Consider the following 14,379-nt stretch of genomic DNA (forward strand, 5'->3'; position numbering starts at 1 on the left):
GGGATTCTTCTTGATTTTTAAAAAAAATAAAAAATAAAAAAAGATAAAATAAAATCAATCGAAAACCGGAAACGGAAATAGCTTGTGTAGAGGTCACGAAGAACTCGCGGTGTCTGCCGGGACGTCGGTGGACTGTGTGCCTGTGCTGAGGAAGGGTGCGTGTCCCCAGTGTCCGCTCCGGTCGCCCGTTCAGGAATGCGCCTCACGAACCCAGCGTGTAGTATATTATTTGCTGAAACACCTGCGGAGAGTGTTGCCACCGAAGAGTCATGGTTTGGCATCGCTTACGCCGTTAGTTGCTCGGCGTGCAAGTTTGATTGATTGAGCTAGCTGCTGTTAGCCTGCTTAGTTGATTCATAGCACGCTAGGTCGTTAGCCACGGCTATTAGCACACTCGCTAGCCGGCAAGCTAGTTTCAGTCTGTTGCTGATCAATCCAGTCCAACGGGAGAATAACAGACAGACTGCTGAACCCAGTCGCAATTTCGGAAAGAGGAGGTGGTGGCAGGTGGGGGCCGGGAGAACGCGACGGGGTGGACGTGAGTCAGGAGCGGCTGATGAGTTCAGACCAGAGCGGAGAGCCGCCGCTGCTGCAGGAGGAGGCTGATCCCGGACCGGAGACCGGTGGGAAGGACGAGGCTCTGTTGGGGAGCGAGGGAGGGTCAGGCGGCATGGTGAGTGAGGCCTTCTTTAGCGAGCTAGCTCTGGCGCTAAGCCACTGCTGCTCGTTGGATAGCATACTACGCCCCCCTCTTCGTGGTGATCGAAATTCATTTGACAAACACTCAAATAAAATCAAACTAAAGACGTTTAGGATGACACTTTTTTTTTAATTTTTTTTTACACCGGTAGCCAAAAGTTATGATTATTTGCGCCTTCAGCAAATATTAGTTAAATGCATTATAAGGAGAAACACTTTAAACACGACGCATATGGCAGCATTTCCACGATTTACGTGCAACCATCCCGTATAGACAGGTAGTTTTACACACTTGTCGTTAGCCGGCACTGCACCGCAGCGCCTTCAAATTGCTAGCTAACGCTAACATAGCCACTGTTGCAATCAAGCTTATTTAGGAGTTTGCTGAGTAATCATTAGCTTGTTTGGTAAGTAACGATACATCTAAAGAGGGGTTGTAATCCTATTTCATCACGATAAATAACAATTGGTTGATTTGTCATCCGTAGATGACCGATGCTTCTATAATTGGCGGAAGGATAAACGTTCCTTGAGTAACATTATCTGTTAGCTAATCGCACGGCTAGCTAACGATGCTAACGCAGTGACATGCGTTACAAATACTTGGCCTGTGCTGCGCAGTCAGCTGACATTACTAAGCTCGCCACGGCCTGTAACACAATCACGGAAGCATTTACACTGTAACCATGTGTCAAGTTGCACAGCGCGCAATTGTTCTGCTTTTGTTTTGTTTTCTTAAGCGACGCAGAAGCTCAACACCCCGACACTTTAATGGGAGAAGAGCCCGAGGTGGGTTGTGACAAACAGCTGCACTTGTCAGGCTGTTGCGACTGTTGCAGGCGGAAAGTGAGGCTGTCAGAGGAAAGCTGACAGTGTGACACTTCCAACAAATCGTAATCCGGAGCTCTTGTTTAATCCCATTTGAGCAGAAGTCCATGCTGCTCTTTGGTACCCCAATATTAACCTTGCATAGATTTCTGCATTCATTGGAAAGATTATTCGATTAAATGTGCTTATTAAGTAATAAACATTTAGCGAAAGGCAGAATTTGCTTGGTTTTTCCTTTATGTTTCCGTCTGCAGCTATAGTGGTTACACCGTTTATGAACCCCCCCCCAGCTTAAAAGGCTAATGAGCCTGTTTTGTCAACAGGGATCACGAGGCCCTGTGGAACACGGCATTGTGGTGTGTTTCTAATTATATAGGGTGGAGGCCCCAGAGTATACAGGTCATCTGCCGTCCCTGTGTCACAGCAGGTGAAGGGAGGACACCTGTGGGCTCGACAATGACAAACATTCAAATTGTAAAAGTAGTTTCTGGGTAATTGGAACTTGACGCTCCTCTGCTTTATGTTCCTGCCGCCAAGGTCACCTCCAAGGGTGCCGGTTTGAACCCAAATGCCAAGGTGTGGCAGGAGATGCCCGCGGCCTCTCGGGAGGTGGTCACCAACAGCTCTCACTGGCTCCCCTCAGACATCAGTGATGGTGAGACCGGCATCGCTCCAGTAGGAGGTCACCTGACACGACCTTGGGCAGACAGAACCGGTCTGCTCTTGTGTCTTTTGGACTTCTGAGCGTGAACGTGTAACTTCTCCCCAGGCTATTCCGAGCCTTCGTCTGCTGGGTGCAAGCAGTTCTCTGCGGGTTTCCCGGCGCTGGATGACGGCGGCTCTACGGCAACGGCGGAGGTGGCGGTGAACGGAATGGACCCTCCAGATTTGGGATTCACCTCTGCCGAGGTGACCGCGGAGCCCTCAGGTGAGCCTCCACGAGCCGACTTTACCAACTTCATTTCCTGTCGCCCGCGACGCTTCTGAGGACGAAAGAGACCTTTTGTCCTCTTTCTTTTCTGTCCCGGCGTGATGTCATCAGGCGGAGGTAACGGCTTCGGCTCCGCAGACATCCTGACTGCCGTTGTCGGAATGTCCCGGAATGTTTAATGTTTCAGATCTTCACGTGTTTGACGTGCAAACAGAAACGCTGTGGTCAGCATCATCGCTCGGCATCCACGGCCGGAGGGAGGAATCAGAACTTTTCCTTTATTCACAAGAATCCTCCAGATGGGGAAATTCAGCTGTTGCGCTTCGTTCCGTCGTGTTGTAACTCGACGGCGGTTGAGCCGCGCGTGCACGTAAAGAGACAAATATTGTGCAACATTTAAAGACGTGAGGAAGAGCGAGACTTGCTCTTTATTGCTATGAGCGCAGCATTTCCGAACCGTTCAGGGGGAGACCAGCTCTTAAATCCTACATTTTCCTCCCCGGTGGAACAAACCTGGCATTTTTCCCGCTTTGTCTAACTCTCCCGTTTCCCTTTTGGCCTCTCAGCTGATTCCAAAGCCGAAGAGCCGCAGGTCTCATCGGAAAACCTCCGGGAGTCGCTGAAGAAAGAGCTGGAGTTTTATTTCTCTCGGTGAGTGTTGGCGTCCCGAACCCTCCCCGGGACGGGCGGTGGACACACTGTCTGTAAAGGCAGTCGGACCCGATGATGAGACCGAGATGCGCACAGAGGGAACCGGGCGGCGGAGCGACCGGCTTTGGTTCTGTCCAACTTCCTCTACTTTCTCTCTTTCTCCTGCTTTTCTTTGCTTCCAAAGCCGGAAGCTTTGCTCTCGTCCCAGTGAGCGTTCAGATTATGAGATCAGAGGGCCCCACGGCCCCCCTGCAGGCCGCATCTGTGCCCAGACTGTCGAGCTCATTTACATTCGTCTCTGTCCAGCGAGAACCTGTCCAAGGATCTCTACCTGATGTCCCAGATGGACAGCGACCAGTTTGTCCCCATCTGGACGATAGCCAGCATGGAGGGCATCAAGGCGCTCACCACTGACATGGACCTCATCCTGGACGTGTTGAGATGTAAGGAACTTGGATGTTGACCTTTAAATGACCTTCGTCCGTGTGTGTGTCTGGGTTTAATCACCTGTGGACGTCCCTCAGCCTCGCCAATGGTCCAAGTGGACGAAAAGGGCGAGAAAGTTCGTCCCAATCACAAACGGTGCATTATCATCCTGAGGGAGGTCCCCGAGACCACACCTGTGGAGGTAAAGCCCACTCCTCACACACACACACACACACACACACCTGTACACTGTGTGTGGTGCGAACACAAGACTTGTGCGTTCGTGTCACAGGAAGTGGAGTCGCTGTTCAAGAACGACAACTGCCCGAAGGTGATAAGTGTGGAGTTTGCTCACAACAACAACTGGTACATCACATTCCAATCAGATACCGATGCTCAGCAGGTAGGACGCACACACACACACACACACACACACACACAAAGGAGAACTGCTATCTGATGCTCTCATTTTCCTCACAGGCCTACAAGTACTTGAGAGAGGAAGTAAAAACATTTCAGGGAAAACCTATCCTGGTACGTTTGCTTCCCTTCTCTGCTGTTCTTGTGACACCCTCTATTCCACTCACTTCATTTGTCCCCCCCCCCCCCCCCCCAGGCCAGGATAAAGGCCATCAACACCTTTTTTGCTAAGAACGGTTACCGTAGCATGGACAGCAGCCTGTACACGCAGCAGTCCCAGAGTCAGTCCCAGTACAGCCCTCCGCTCTACATGCAGCACATCTACCCCCAGCAGCAGTACCAAGTCTACGGCATCGTGCCCCCCACCTGGACGCCTTCCCCCACCCCGTACTTCGAAACTCCTCTGGTGAGAGCAGCCACACTGGCGGGAAACTAGACGATTGAGTGTCTCAAAAGATGTCCACCGTCTCACACACTGGCAGGACTGGTCACATGTAAAAAAGCTGAAGTTAAACAAGATTCCAGATGCTTTCAACCCTGGAAATACCCTTCAAAAATAGCCTGGATGTTTAAGTCTGTACCAGTCTGGGTGGAAGTTCCTGAAACACTGTTGTCTTCGGTTTCTGTGCAGGCGCCGTTCCCCAACAGCAGCTTTGTGAACGGCTTTGGGTCTGGTGGCCACTACAAGTCTGGCACCAGTGCTCTGAACCTCACTCGCCCCTTTAACCGAAGCCGGTAAGGACCCATTTTTGCCTATTCCTGGTTTATTAATGGACATAAATGTAAGTAAGTTCAACCCCGATCATATCTGGGCATATTTGCTTTGTCTAGACAGTGTAAATTTAATCCAGCCCCACCGAGGGGGGCCTGTTCCTCACTCCCTGTTTTCTTACTGTCCCCCATAGTGTCCCCCTCTATTCCAGAAAGAATGTTATAAATGCCTTCAGGTACCACTATTACACTGTAATAAGCTCCATCATTTCCCTCATCTCCTGTCACACCGCATCCGCCAAATGACTAAATCCATAATGAAGCCCATTCTTTTCAAATCTTTGGCCACATTTGTGCGATAATCTACTTTTCAGCTGAATTTTGAACGGCAGGTAATGGTCATCCTGGATTTGTTGTGTCATTTGACAGCAGCTGCTCTGGTCACACAGAGCAGCTGTTGGTTTCGGCCACCTCGGCTCCTCCAAAAGCTTTGACATTTCAGTTCTCCTCTGTGCCGACGCTCCTCTTTTAATCCTCGTCTTTGAGTTACGACTGCTGGCGTTTCCATCCTCCCCGTTAATGTGTGTGTGTGTGTGCAGAATAGCTGCTCACAGTTGGCTGTCACGCTTTAAACTTTGAGCAAAGAGATGACAACCTCTGGAGTGTATTTCCACCCTCTTATCAAGTCCGACCCAGTGATGAGATCAAGATGCGCATAGAGGGAACAGTGAGAGCAGAGGAACCGGCTTTGCTTCCGTCTTTCTCTCCTCCTTCACCTTCTCTCCGTCTCTCTTCCTTCCAAAGTCGGGGGCTCTGTTGTCGTCCCAGTGAGCGTACAGATTATGAGATCTGAGGGTCAGGGGTGTATGAGGTGATCGGGGGGGCTCCCGGGGGTGTTGTCAGCTCTCCTCCGTGAGTGTGTGGCTGGTCGCTGAGATGATGTCTTGAGCGGAATGATCCACCCCGTTAATAATGCAGATATAGTGTGTTGATCTCAACGCTGTAATCGACCGTGCATCTAGTCCTGCATGTCGGATAATAATCCTGACGCCGCATGCTGCTCTTCCTGTCCCAAACCAGTGTTACCAGTGGCTCCTTCTTTAGATCAACATTCCACCAACCTGTTTGTATGTGAATGATAGGTGTCGTGTTCTTCATCAAATAACTTTAAAGCTGCTCTTTTAATCTCAAAGTGGAAGCTTCACCACAGGAAACACTGGTTACCTGTGTGTGTGTGTGTGTGTGTGTGTGTGTGTGTGTGTGTGTGTGTGTGTGTGTGTGTGTGTGTGTGTTTTAATGTCATATTTATCACATTTGTCATATTTATTTTGCCATATTTGTCTCTCTTCTTCCTCCTCGAACAGAAACCACATAAAGCCCCAGGTGAGGTCAGCTGAGGTCACCGCCGCGTCTGTAACAACTGTCCCCCTGGAGAGTCTGACAGGGTTACGCAGCCCCCAGCCCGCCACCCCCGTGGCCCCAGCCAGCGCCTCCCCCACCGCGCTGGTCCAGACAGCTCCCGATCTCAGCTCAGCATTTTCGCACCTCTCATCTTCATTACTGGATCAGCTCGACGACGGCGGCTTGAGCGGACGTGGAAGGTAAAGGCGGATGTGTGGCGGGCCGGTGCTCGCGGGCGCTCCGGCTCCATGAGCGAACTTTGAACTTTGTTTGCGTTGCAGGCGGAATGCAGCTAACAGAGGAACCCGGAGGAGGCGGGAAGACGACCGCGCCGCGGTGAGCGCCGCGTTTCTGATGGTGGTTTTCATTTTAAGCAGAAAATGTCTCATTCGTGTTTATGACTTTGGCTTCCAGAGGCCAGTACCACTGACGGAGATAAAGGTCTCCCCGCCCAAATTTGATTTGGCTGCCACTAATTTCCCACCTCTTCCTGGCTGCGTGGTCAGCACTCAGGGGGAGCCAGTGCTAGAAACCAGAATGTCGGACGTGGTACGCGGGTTATACAAGGACAAGGCAAGAGGATCGCGGCTGGAATCATCTGTGTGTTTGTGATGTCCTTTATGTGTAACGTCTCTGCGTCCCCGTCTGTTTCCAGACTGAACAAGCCAGTAAAGTAGCCACTGTGAGTCCAGGTTCGGGTCCAGAGGATCCTGCCGCCGCGTCGAGTCCCGCCCTGGCAGCTGCTAAGCCTGCGTCACAACCACTCGGCCCGTCAGTCACCGGGTACGACTTCGGGTTACTGACTGTTTACAGGCAAGTTTGAATTTAAATGTCTGAAACTGTCTGTTGTTTTCACAGCATCCCCAATCAGGAGAAAAGGTTTGTCCGGCCAGAGGCTCCAGCCCCCAAAGCGACTCCACGCACAGTCGGTCAAGTTGCTGGAACCCCCCCCTCCTCCACACAGCCCAGCTCCAGCTCCAGCTCCAGGCCCCAGCCTGCTCCTACTTCCACGCCAGCAGCAGCCAGTGCAGCAGCCAGTACGCCGGCCCCGGCCCCGACCCCGGCCCCAGCCACTCTTCCAAACCCTGTACAGGTGAGGCTGCTGTTCCTGGCTCACATCTTTCCTGCCCAGTGATGTGAACTATTGCGCATAGAGGGACCCGGGTTGTGGACTGACTGGCTTTGGGTTCGACCTTCTCTCTCTGTCTCTTTCTACTATTTCTGTCTCTGTTTCTCTGTCCCACCAAAAGTCAGGAGTTTACGCCTCCCCAGTGAGCGTGAAGATTATGAGATCTGAGGGCTTGTCAACAGGGAAGTCTAGGAAATCCCTGTTTTTAAACGTACTTTTGAATTGTTTTCTTTCACCTTTTTTCCAGGAACCTCGCAAGCTCAGCTATGCTGAGGTGTGCCAACGGCCCCCCAAGGACCCTCCTCCTGCGGCCCCCGCTCCGGCACCCTCGGCGTCCTCGGGCCCCACCTCAGGCCAGCCCCTGCGCGAGTTGCGTGTGAATAAAGGCGAGGAGCCGAGCTCCAGCAGCAGCGCCGCAGACAAGCAGGAGAAGGGCCATGACAAAGACGGGGGCTGGGAATTGAAGGAGAGCCGGCCAACCCGCGAGCGTGACTCTCAAGGTTATTACCGCAACAACGGCCCCAGAAGCAGCGGGGGGCTCAAGTTCCGGGATCAGCGGCGCCAGCCGCAGGCCCGGCGCAGCTCCCCTCAGGGCGGCCACAGGCTCACTGGCAAAGAGCAGAATATCCCACCAGTATCGCCAAAGTAAAAACTCACAACAGAAAGATGTACGAATATATACATGGATATATAAAATTATATAAAAAATGATTTACAGAAAAGCAACAACGTTATGGTAGCCACCCCGGAACTTGTCCAAAGAAAAGCTCGTAACAGACCAGGACATCCAGGACTCGATGGGAAGAACCACACCGGAAGAACTCGAGTGACCTTTGAAACAGAAACAGGAAAAAAAATAAATTACGCTCTTGCCTCCAGCATTAAGCTTAAAAGAAGTGCGATTTCTTTGGAGGACGTCTCGTGGACGCTCTGCTAGCGAGTGGCGGGCTGCGAACGGCCCCCGACCCCATTGATTTTAACGAGCCAGGACAGTGTGCGCGAAGAGAAGAAGCTGCATATATGTCGTGTACATATACAAAGATATCACTGATGCAACGAGACGTCAGATCTCTTCGGGCGTTCTTGGGTGTGACTGAAGGGTTGCCTGACGTCTGCGTCTGCACTGATTGTTCGGCGAACCCATTCAAGTGCTTCGGTGTCTTGATGGGGGGGGGGGGGGGGGCTTCATTTTTACATCAGTTATTGTTCTGAACTGGACGGTGTGATCTTTTTAATGTATATTAATTAAGCCTGTCAGAGTCCATGTGTTAATTGCGATTGAGGACGAAGCGCTTCTTTTTTTTTTTGTTTTTTTTTTTCTTTTCAAGGTGAAAGGTGACCCCCTCCCATTCGACTAATCGAAACTCATGTGCAGCTCGTGCAAAACGCAATGCAAACATTGCCCAAGTACGAAGGATGTGACGTGCTGCTAATTGGATGCCGTGGGGGCAGCACACAGTACTGATGTCAGTGAATAGCTTCAGAACCCGGGGGGGGGGGGGGGGTAAATCCAAGGATTTAGTCACACATGAGATTTGGCTGCGGATCAGAATTAAGAGTCTAGTATATACATTTGACTCCCAGTCGAGACACTGGTAAGATTAGCTGTTTATTTCGTTTCTCTCTATATTTTTAGATTGTTTTGAATCCTCTTCAAAGATGAGAAGCTGACATTTCAAGTGATCAGACACTGAGCCGTCTTGTGATTCAGAGCTCTCGGCACACGTGAAGCTTTATTTAACCACCTTCTGGTAACGACGGACACTTTCCCCAAAGTCATTCAGTTTTGACGTTTGCACTAATTTGTTTCGACGGGAGCTGCGGTTGTAAAATAATTGAGCCTTTGAGATGCTAAATTATATGAAATTAATGATTAATCGTGATTAAGCAATCATTTGACAGCCTTATTAATATACTCCACTGGGGAGTTTTAAAACTGTTTTCTCGATTGGCTGGAATGGTATCAGATGGGGTTTGTTCCGGAGATGCTCGCCAGCCTCCGACGAGCCGAACCAAGCCCGGTCCAGACGCTAATGCGTCGAGGTGGCTCCAGCGCAGCCGGATGGATAAACTGTTTACATGTTCACGCGTAGAACCTGCATCTCCGAGGCAACGGGCTGGATAAGCTGCCGTTTGGCCTCCCGTCAGCACCGCGGGGATATCCAGGTTCAAGCTCACGTCTGTAAATTGTTCTTAAAAAGTGGCATCACGTCAAAAGTTAGACTCCAGTGCGGTTAGCGAAGGAGGCGGCGGGTGTAAAGAGAATCGCCACGTTTTCACGTGCTATGTGCCAGCTGCCTAGAATCAGAGCGTTAGGATAAAGTTTGGATTTTTGTTTTTGTGTTTTGATGAGGTCTGCAGACTAATGTAGTCGTGGGGAAGGTTTGGCCCAGAGAAACTGCATTTTGAAGAAGCCGTAGAGGCTCGATCATCATAAACCTTCACTAGTAATGTGTTGGAGAATGTAACGTTTTAGTTCTGAACATGCAGAAGGAGGCTTTGACTGCAGGTAGCCGCCACATCTTTGCTTTTTAGGGTGACTTTTCTGGTTTGTTTCATTATGTTCTTTTTGTTTTTTTTTAATTTTTGAAAACAGGAAGGAGAAAAAAAAAGAGATGAACTTAGAATTTGAAGTTTGACTCACTTGTATGTATTGCGTTTTAAATTTATTTATTTTAATTCTGATGCACAACGCTTTTCTCCCAATCTTGGTCGGCTGGTTTCCCCAAAGTTGTGTGAAATCGCATTGTCAAACTAAGAGAATCGTGCATTTGACCTCTGACGCCGTCGAATGTCAGCCGAGTGAAACTACTTGATGCATTGACTTTGGGTTTGGTGATGCAGTAATTGAGTAACCGATCACTGGGGCTGTTGTTTCTTTTCAATGAGTATGAGCAGCTAGCAGTTTATTATAATTCTATAAATGCACTAACTTGTAAAAAAAAAACAAAAAAATCTTATGAGTAATGTGAAATCATTTTGAAAGTGTCTGATGGCGGCGGGCTTGCAAATACCTACCCACATCGACACCCCCCCCCCCCCCCAAAAACATATTTTTTGGGCTTTTTTTTTTTTCTTGATTTGGGTTGGGGTGGCAAAGGGAAATATACTAATGGAACAACAAAGTGTTTGAGACACAATCCTAGAACTGTATGAAATGTCACCAAAAATAAATTATTTTGATTTGGCTTATCTAGCATCTCTTTCCTTTCTGCCGTCTCGTTTCTGTCCACAAGCCAGGAGGGATGATGGGATGGGATCTGCGTGTTGAGGTGTGGGAAGATGCAGGAGAATCTGGAGGTAATGTGAAAATGAGCTCCTAATCTGGTTAAAGGCAGCCGCCCGCTTCTGTAAATGCTAATATGCAAGTGCAATAATCATTTCAACTCCATGTTGGAATAAAGGCTGGAAAGAGACGGAGCATGGAACACACAGCAGTTGGGGAGGGTTCAGAACCTCACGGCAAGTTTTATCTTGTGCTAATGATTAAAAACAAACCAAGAATTCTGACTCGGTACCCCAGAGAGAAGCACCTGTGGCAGCAGTTCCAGACCACTGGGGCCTGACGAGCGTTGCACACCTGGATATTGCCTGGGTTCCTCGAAAATGATGCTCCAGTTAAAGCCAGTTCCATCCCACTGTAGGACTGGTGCACTCAGGTGCTGCTAAGAGCTTCTGCTGTGATGGCTTTTACATCTCACGCAATGAATGGGCTCGTTTTTAAGTGATTTAGACGGGGAAATCTGAAACGTGGGGGTAGATCCTGGAGAGCCTCCCTTTTCAAGTGACACTGGCGTTTGATGGTCCTCGCAGGGAGCTGCAGGCCTCGTTCCCCGCTGTGATTTGCTGTCTCCAGCCATTCGATGGTGTCTTAAATGGTCAGGAGCTGCTGGCGTCTGCTGCCACACGCGTCTATATTGGGAACCCAAGCATACGTGGGGCAAGCGCACGCGCGCACACACACCTCCAGTCAAACATATGCCTTTCGTATATGTCAGCGTTTAAATGAAAGTCGGCCGCGTTGGTCTAACCCCGTCCAGGACCCGGTCCCTGCAGACCGGAAGTGAGCCTGACCGCACGACGCGCTGTGTTTATGTCAGAGCTGAAGCCTGACCTGTCACACCCTCGAACAGTGGACCAGAAACGGTATGTGGCCTGTTTAAATCGATCGTTTCTCGAATGTAAACGCCTGCGATCCCTCAAAGGATTGTTTGATGGGGCTGTCATTCGAGTTATTCGCCTACGGCTGTCGATCCTTTCTGACATGCTAACGTCAGCTAGCATTCTACCAAGCTAACCTTGAGCTAGTGCAGCAACAAACTTGTTTTTGCTATTTAAGGTATTATTGTTATTTCAGGTCTTTTTCGTTATTTGAGTTATTATTGAGTAAACAAACACTGTTGTTTAGTTATTTGCAATAAATACCCGGTGTAGCAACCGCCGGTCATTGGTTTACGTTTGCAACTACGTCCGTATTTTTAATAGCAGAATATTATAAACCTGTACACCAAATATCCTGGCATGTTATATAAACTGCCTACAGAAAACGATTTTGTGATTTGTGATTTTGTTGGTTTTTGAAAAGAGTCACACGTTTGACAGATCAAATATGATCAGTGTTTTATGCAGATCTACTCCAAATACAGATAGATTTATAGTAAATTCCAGAAACTCATGCGAGTACCTTTGTGCGCAGAACGGAAATAAAAATGACTATATAGTATTATATATATATATATATAATTTATGTTATATTTAGCGTGGGAGATCTATTGCATTATATAACAATGAAGTAGTTATATTGATTGCCTGGATGGTTTAAAAAGTGGAACTGACTGGGTTTAACCCCCAGTATGAAGCCTAATAATGTAGTAGCATCTTTTTTTTTAAAAAGATTGAGATCTGGTGTTTTGGTTGTTTTTTCCAGTGTGGCCTTGCGACACCCCGGCCCGGGTGTCATGGTCCTCAGTTACACATGAGCTCTACTATGTGGTACATAATGCAAAGCATTCAGAGTAAGTACTCCTTGTCCGAGCGGCTCATCCGCACCATCGCAGCCATCCGCTCGTTCCCCCACGACAACGTGGAAGATCTTATTCGCAAGGTGGGTGTTCTTTTGTCGTCCTGTGAGCACCGTATTCCATCAGGTTGTTCTCGTCCCGATTTTGTTGAACTCCTCGTTCCCCCGTGCCTCAGGGAGCTGATGTGAACCGGATGCACGGGACACTGAAACCCCTGCACTGTGCATGCATGGTTGCTGACGCTGACTGCGTGGAGCTGCTGTTGCACAATGGTGCAGAGGTACGCCGTGTGTGTCATTTATCTCGTTTACACCTGCAACATTCTCTGAGCCCACCGGTGGTGATTGGGAACTCGACAGTGTTTTTTTAAATTGATTTCTCCCTCCGTTTATTTTGCAGGTGAACGCTTTAGACGGATATAACCGCACAGCCTTGCACTACGCAGCAGAGAAGGATGAGAGCTGTGTGGAGCTGTTGTTGGAGTATGGGGCCCAGCCAGATGCCCTGGATGGTAATAAGGACACCCCACTTCACTGGGCAGCTTTCAAAGATAACCCAGAATGTGTGAAGGCCCTGCTGGAGAACGGTGCCTGTCCCAATGCCCGGGACTACAACAACGACACGCCTTTGAGTTGGGCGGCCATGAAGGGCAACTTGGAGAGCGTCAAGGTGCTGTTGGACTACGGGGCACAGGTCCACGTGACCAACCTGAAGGGACAGACCCCGATCTCTCGACTGGTGGCCCTGTTGGCGCGCGGCCTGGGCACCGAGCAGGAGGAGGAGTGCTTGGACCTGCTGTGCCAGGCAGCGGGACGCTTCGAGATCAGACGGGCCGACGGCACTCTTCCTCGGGAGCTGAACAAGGATCCCCAGCTGCTGGCCAGGCTGACCAGCATGATGGCGCAGGCCCCCACGCTGCGCTCTCTGGCACGATGCGCCGTCCGTCAGAGCCTGGGCGTGCAGTTCCTCCCCACTGCTGTGAAAGATCTTCCCCTACCCGAGACGATCAAAGAATACCTGCTGCTGAGAGACTGAGCTGATCAACCCCCCCAGAGTCTGATGATCCGCTCGTCCCACGTTTAATGACGGATTTCAGGTCCAGGATATCGTCTAACTTCTCGCTCATTACTCAAGCCTTCCTGTTCGCAAGGATTTGATCTGTGGCCTGGAACTTACAAACCAATATTTGCATATGTATTGGTTGTATGACATCTGAATGAACTTTTTGTGTTTAAATTGTTGCTTGGAAACCTCTAACACACGCCTTTTGTATTAATTGGCACCTTTTAATTTAATAGGAAATCGTTTACTTTTGACTAAGGAGACAAAGGCAGGACAATATGAGGCAGACTTGATTGGAAGACTTTTGTTTGCCAAGTAGAATATCCTCATATATCTCCATGTATATATTATATATACTATTTTAGATATATGCTTTAGGTTCCTTAGTGATGAGAGACGTCATTCGTGCTTCGTTTTTGGCTTTATTTTACCGGGATGGGGGGGTCAGTTGCAGCTGCCAGGTGAGATTGTTTAACAGTTACAACTAAAGTGCTTTGTTTTAACTTGAATAAAAGTGGTCAAGGGTGCTCCATTGTGCAAACATTTGCAGGATTATGCTTGAGAAAAGAAGAATATATTATTTTAAGGTGAGTGTTAACATGTGGAGATGGTAGAGTTAGTCCTGGTGGAAGGTCCACTGAATAAGCTTACGAAACCTAACATGTTTGTTATAACATCTGTGTTCATCTGCAATTGCCTGTACTTGATTTAGTTTGCTCAGCTGTTTTATCTAAAGTCGGAGCTCCGTTCTTGTTTCGTGTTCTTCCAAGTACCTTTTGTTTTTCAGTCTGATGAAAGTAAATGCCTTTATGATTCAGGAATTCGTTGTCCAATAATACTTGAAAAGCCAGCGGCCGTGTTGTGCTTATGTCATCGTCTTGTATCTGCGTAGGAAAAACACAGCTATTATTGTGTCATTAAAATCTTTATTTATCCGACTGTTCCAGTAAGTCATCCAACTTGCACGGCACCAAGAACCATCAGCACTCCTTTGGTTTACCTTTAAGTGACACTTATATTTTACCTTTAACACAGTAAAAATGACTTTATGTAATCTGTGAAGTTGAAGCTCTTGACAGAAAGCTGCAGCTTTGACATTA

The 14,379-nt window shown here is 48.9% G+C and overlaps 2 protein-coding genes across 3 annotated transcripts; both read left to right on the plus strand.

Moving 5' to 3' along the window:
* Positions 1 to 109: 109 nt before the first annotated feature.
* Positions 110 to 10,388, plus strand: LOC130529716 (la-related protein 4). Of its 2 annotated transcripts, XM_057040211.1 has the most exons (17): positions 110 to 673; positions 2,065 to 2,182; positions 2,297 to 2,455; positions 3,025 to 3,109; positions 3,416 to 3,552; positions 3,634 to 3,737; positions 3,828 to 3,938; positions 4,016 to 4,069; positions 4,152 to 4,361; positions 4,587 to 4,690; positions 4,861 to 4,902; positions 6,031 to 6,267; positions 6,349 to 6,403; positions 6,482 to 6,640; positions 6,723 to 6,850; positions 6,926 to 7,160; positions 7,444 to 10,388. In XM_057040211.1, exons 1-17 carry the CDS (start codon positions 557 to 559, stop codon positions 7,843 to 7,845), a joined length of 2,457 nt encoding a protein of 818 aa, XP_056896191.1. In that variant the 5' UTR covers positions 110 to 556; the 3' UTR covers positions 7,846 to 10,388. The 2 variants fall into 2 exon arrangements, with proteins under 2 accessions (XP_056896191.1, XP_056896192.1); XM_057040212.1 differs by lacking the exon at positions 4,861 to 4,902.
* Positions 10,389 to 11,182: 794 nt separating this feature from the next.
* On the plus strand, positions 11,183 to 14,217 carry asb8 (ankyrin repeat and SOCS box containing 8). The gene is made up of 4 exons (XM_057040215.1): positions 11,183 to 11,342; positions 12,124 to 12,300; positions 12,393 to 12,497; positions 12,617 to 14,217. The coding sequence occupies exons 2-4, from the start codon at positions 12,172 to 12,174 to the stop codon at positions 13,250 to 13,252; spliced, it is 870 nt and encodes a 289-aa protein (XP_056896195.1). The 5' UTR covers positions 11,183 to 11,342; positions 12,124 to 12,171; the 3' UTR covers positions 13,253 to 14,217.
* The last annotated feature ends 162 nt before the right edge of the window (positions 14,218 to 14,379 follow it).

The sequence above is a fragment of the Takifugu flavidus genome, chromosome 8, assembly GCF_003711565.1.
Source record: "Takifugu flavidus isolate HTHZ2018 chromosome 8, ASM371156v2, whole genome shotgun sequence".
NCBI classification, from domain to species: Eukaryota; Metazoa; Chordata; class Actinopteri; order Tetraodontiformes; family Tetraodontidae; genus Takifugu; species Takifugu flavidus.

Bases quoted from the DNA above. Each gene is read 5' to 3' on its own strand.
- LOC130529716 (XM_057040211.1), top strand. From the start codon at position 557: ATGAGTTCAGACCAGAGCGGAGAGCCGCCGCTGCTGCAGGAGGAGGCT. The intron at 3,738-3,827 runs GTAAAGCCCACT...TTCGTGTCACAG, and splicing joins CCGAGACCACACCTGTGGAG to GAAGTGGAGTCGCTGTTCAA. The intron at 6,851-6,925 runs GTACGACTTCGG...TTGTTTTCACAG, and splicing joins CTCGGCCCGTCAGTCACCGG to CATCCCCAATCAGGAGAAAA.
- asb8 (XM_057040215.1), top strand. From the start codon at position 12,172: ATGAGCTCTACTATGTGGTACATAATGCAAAGCATTCAGAGTAAGTAC. The intron at 12,301-12,392 runs GTGGGTGTTCTT...CCCGTGCCTCAG, and splicing joins TGGAAGATCTTATTCGCAAG to GGAGCTGATGTGAACCGGAT. The intron at 12,498-12,616 runs GTACGCCGTGTG...TTTATTTTGCAG, and splicing joins TGTTGCACAATGGTGCAGAG to GTGAACGCTTTAGACGGATA.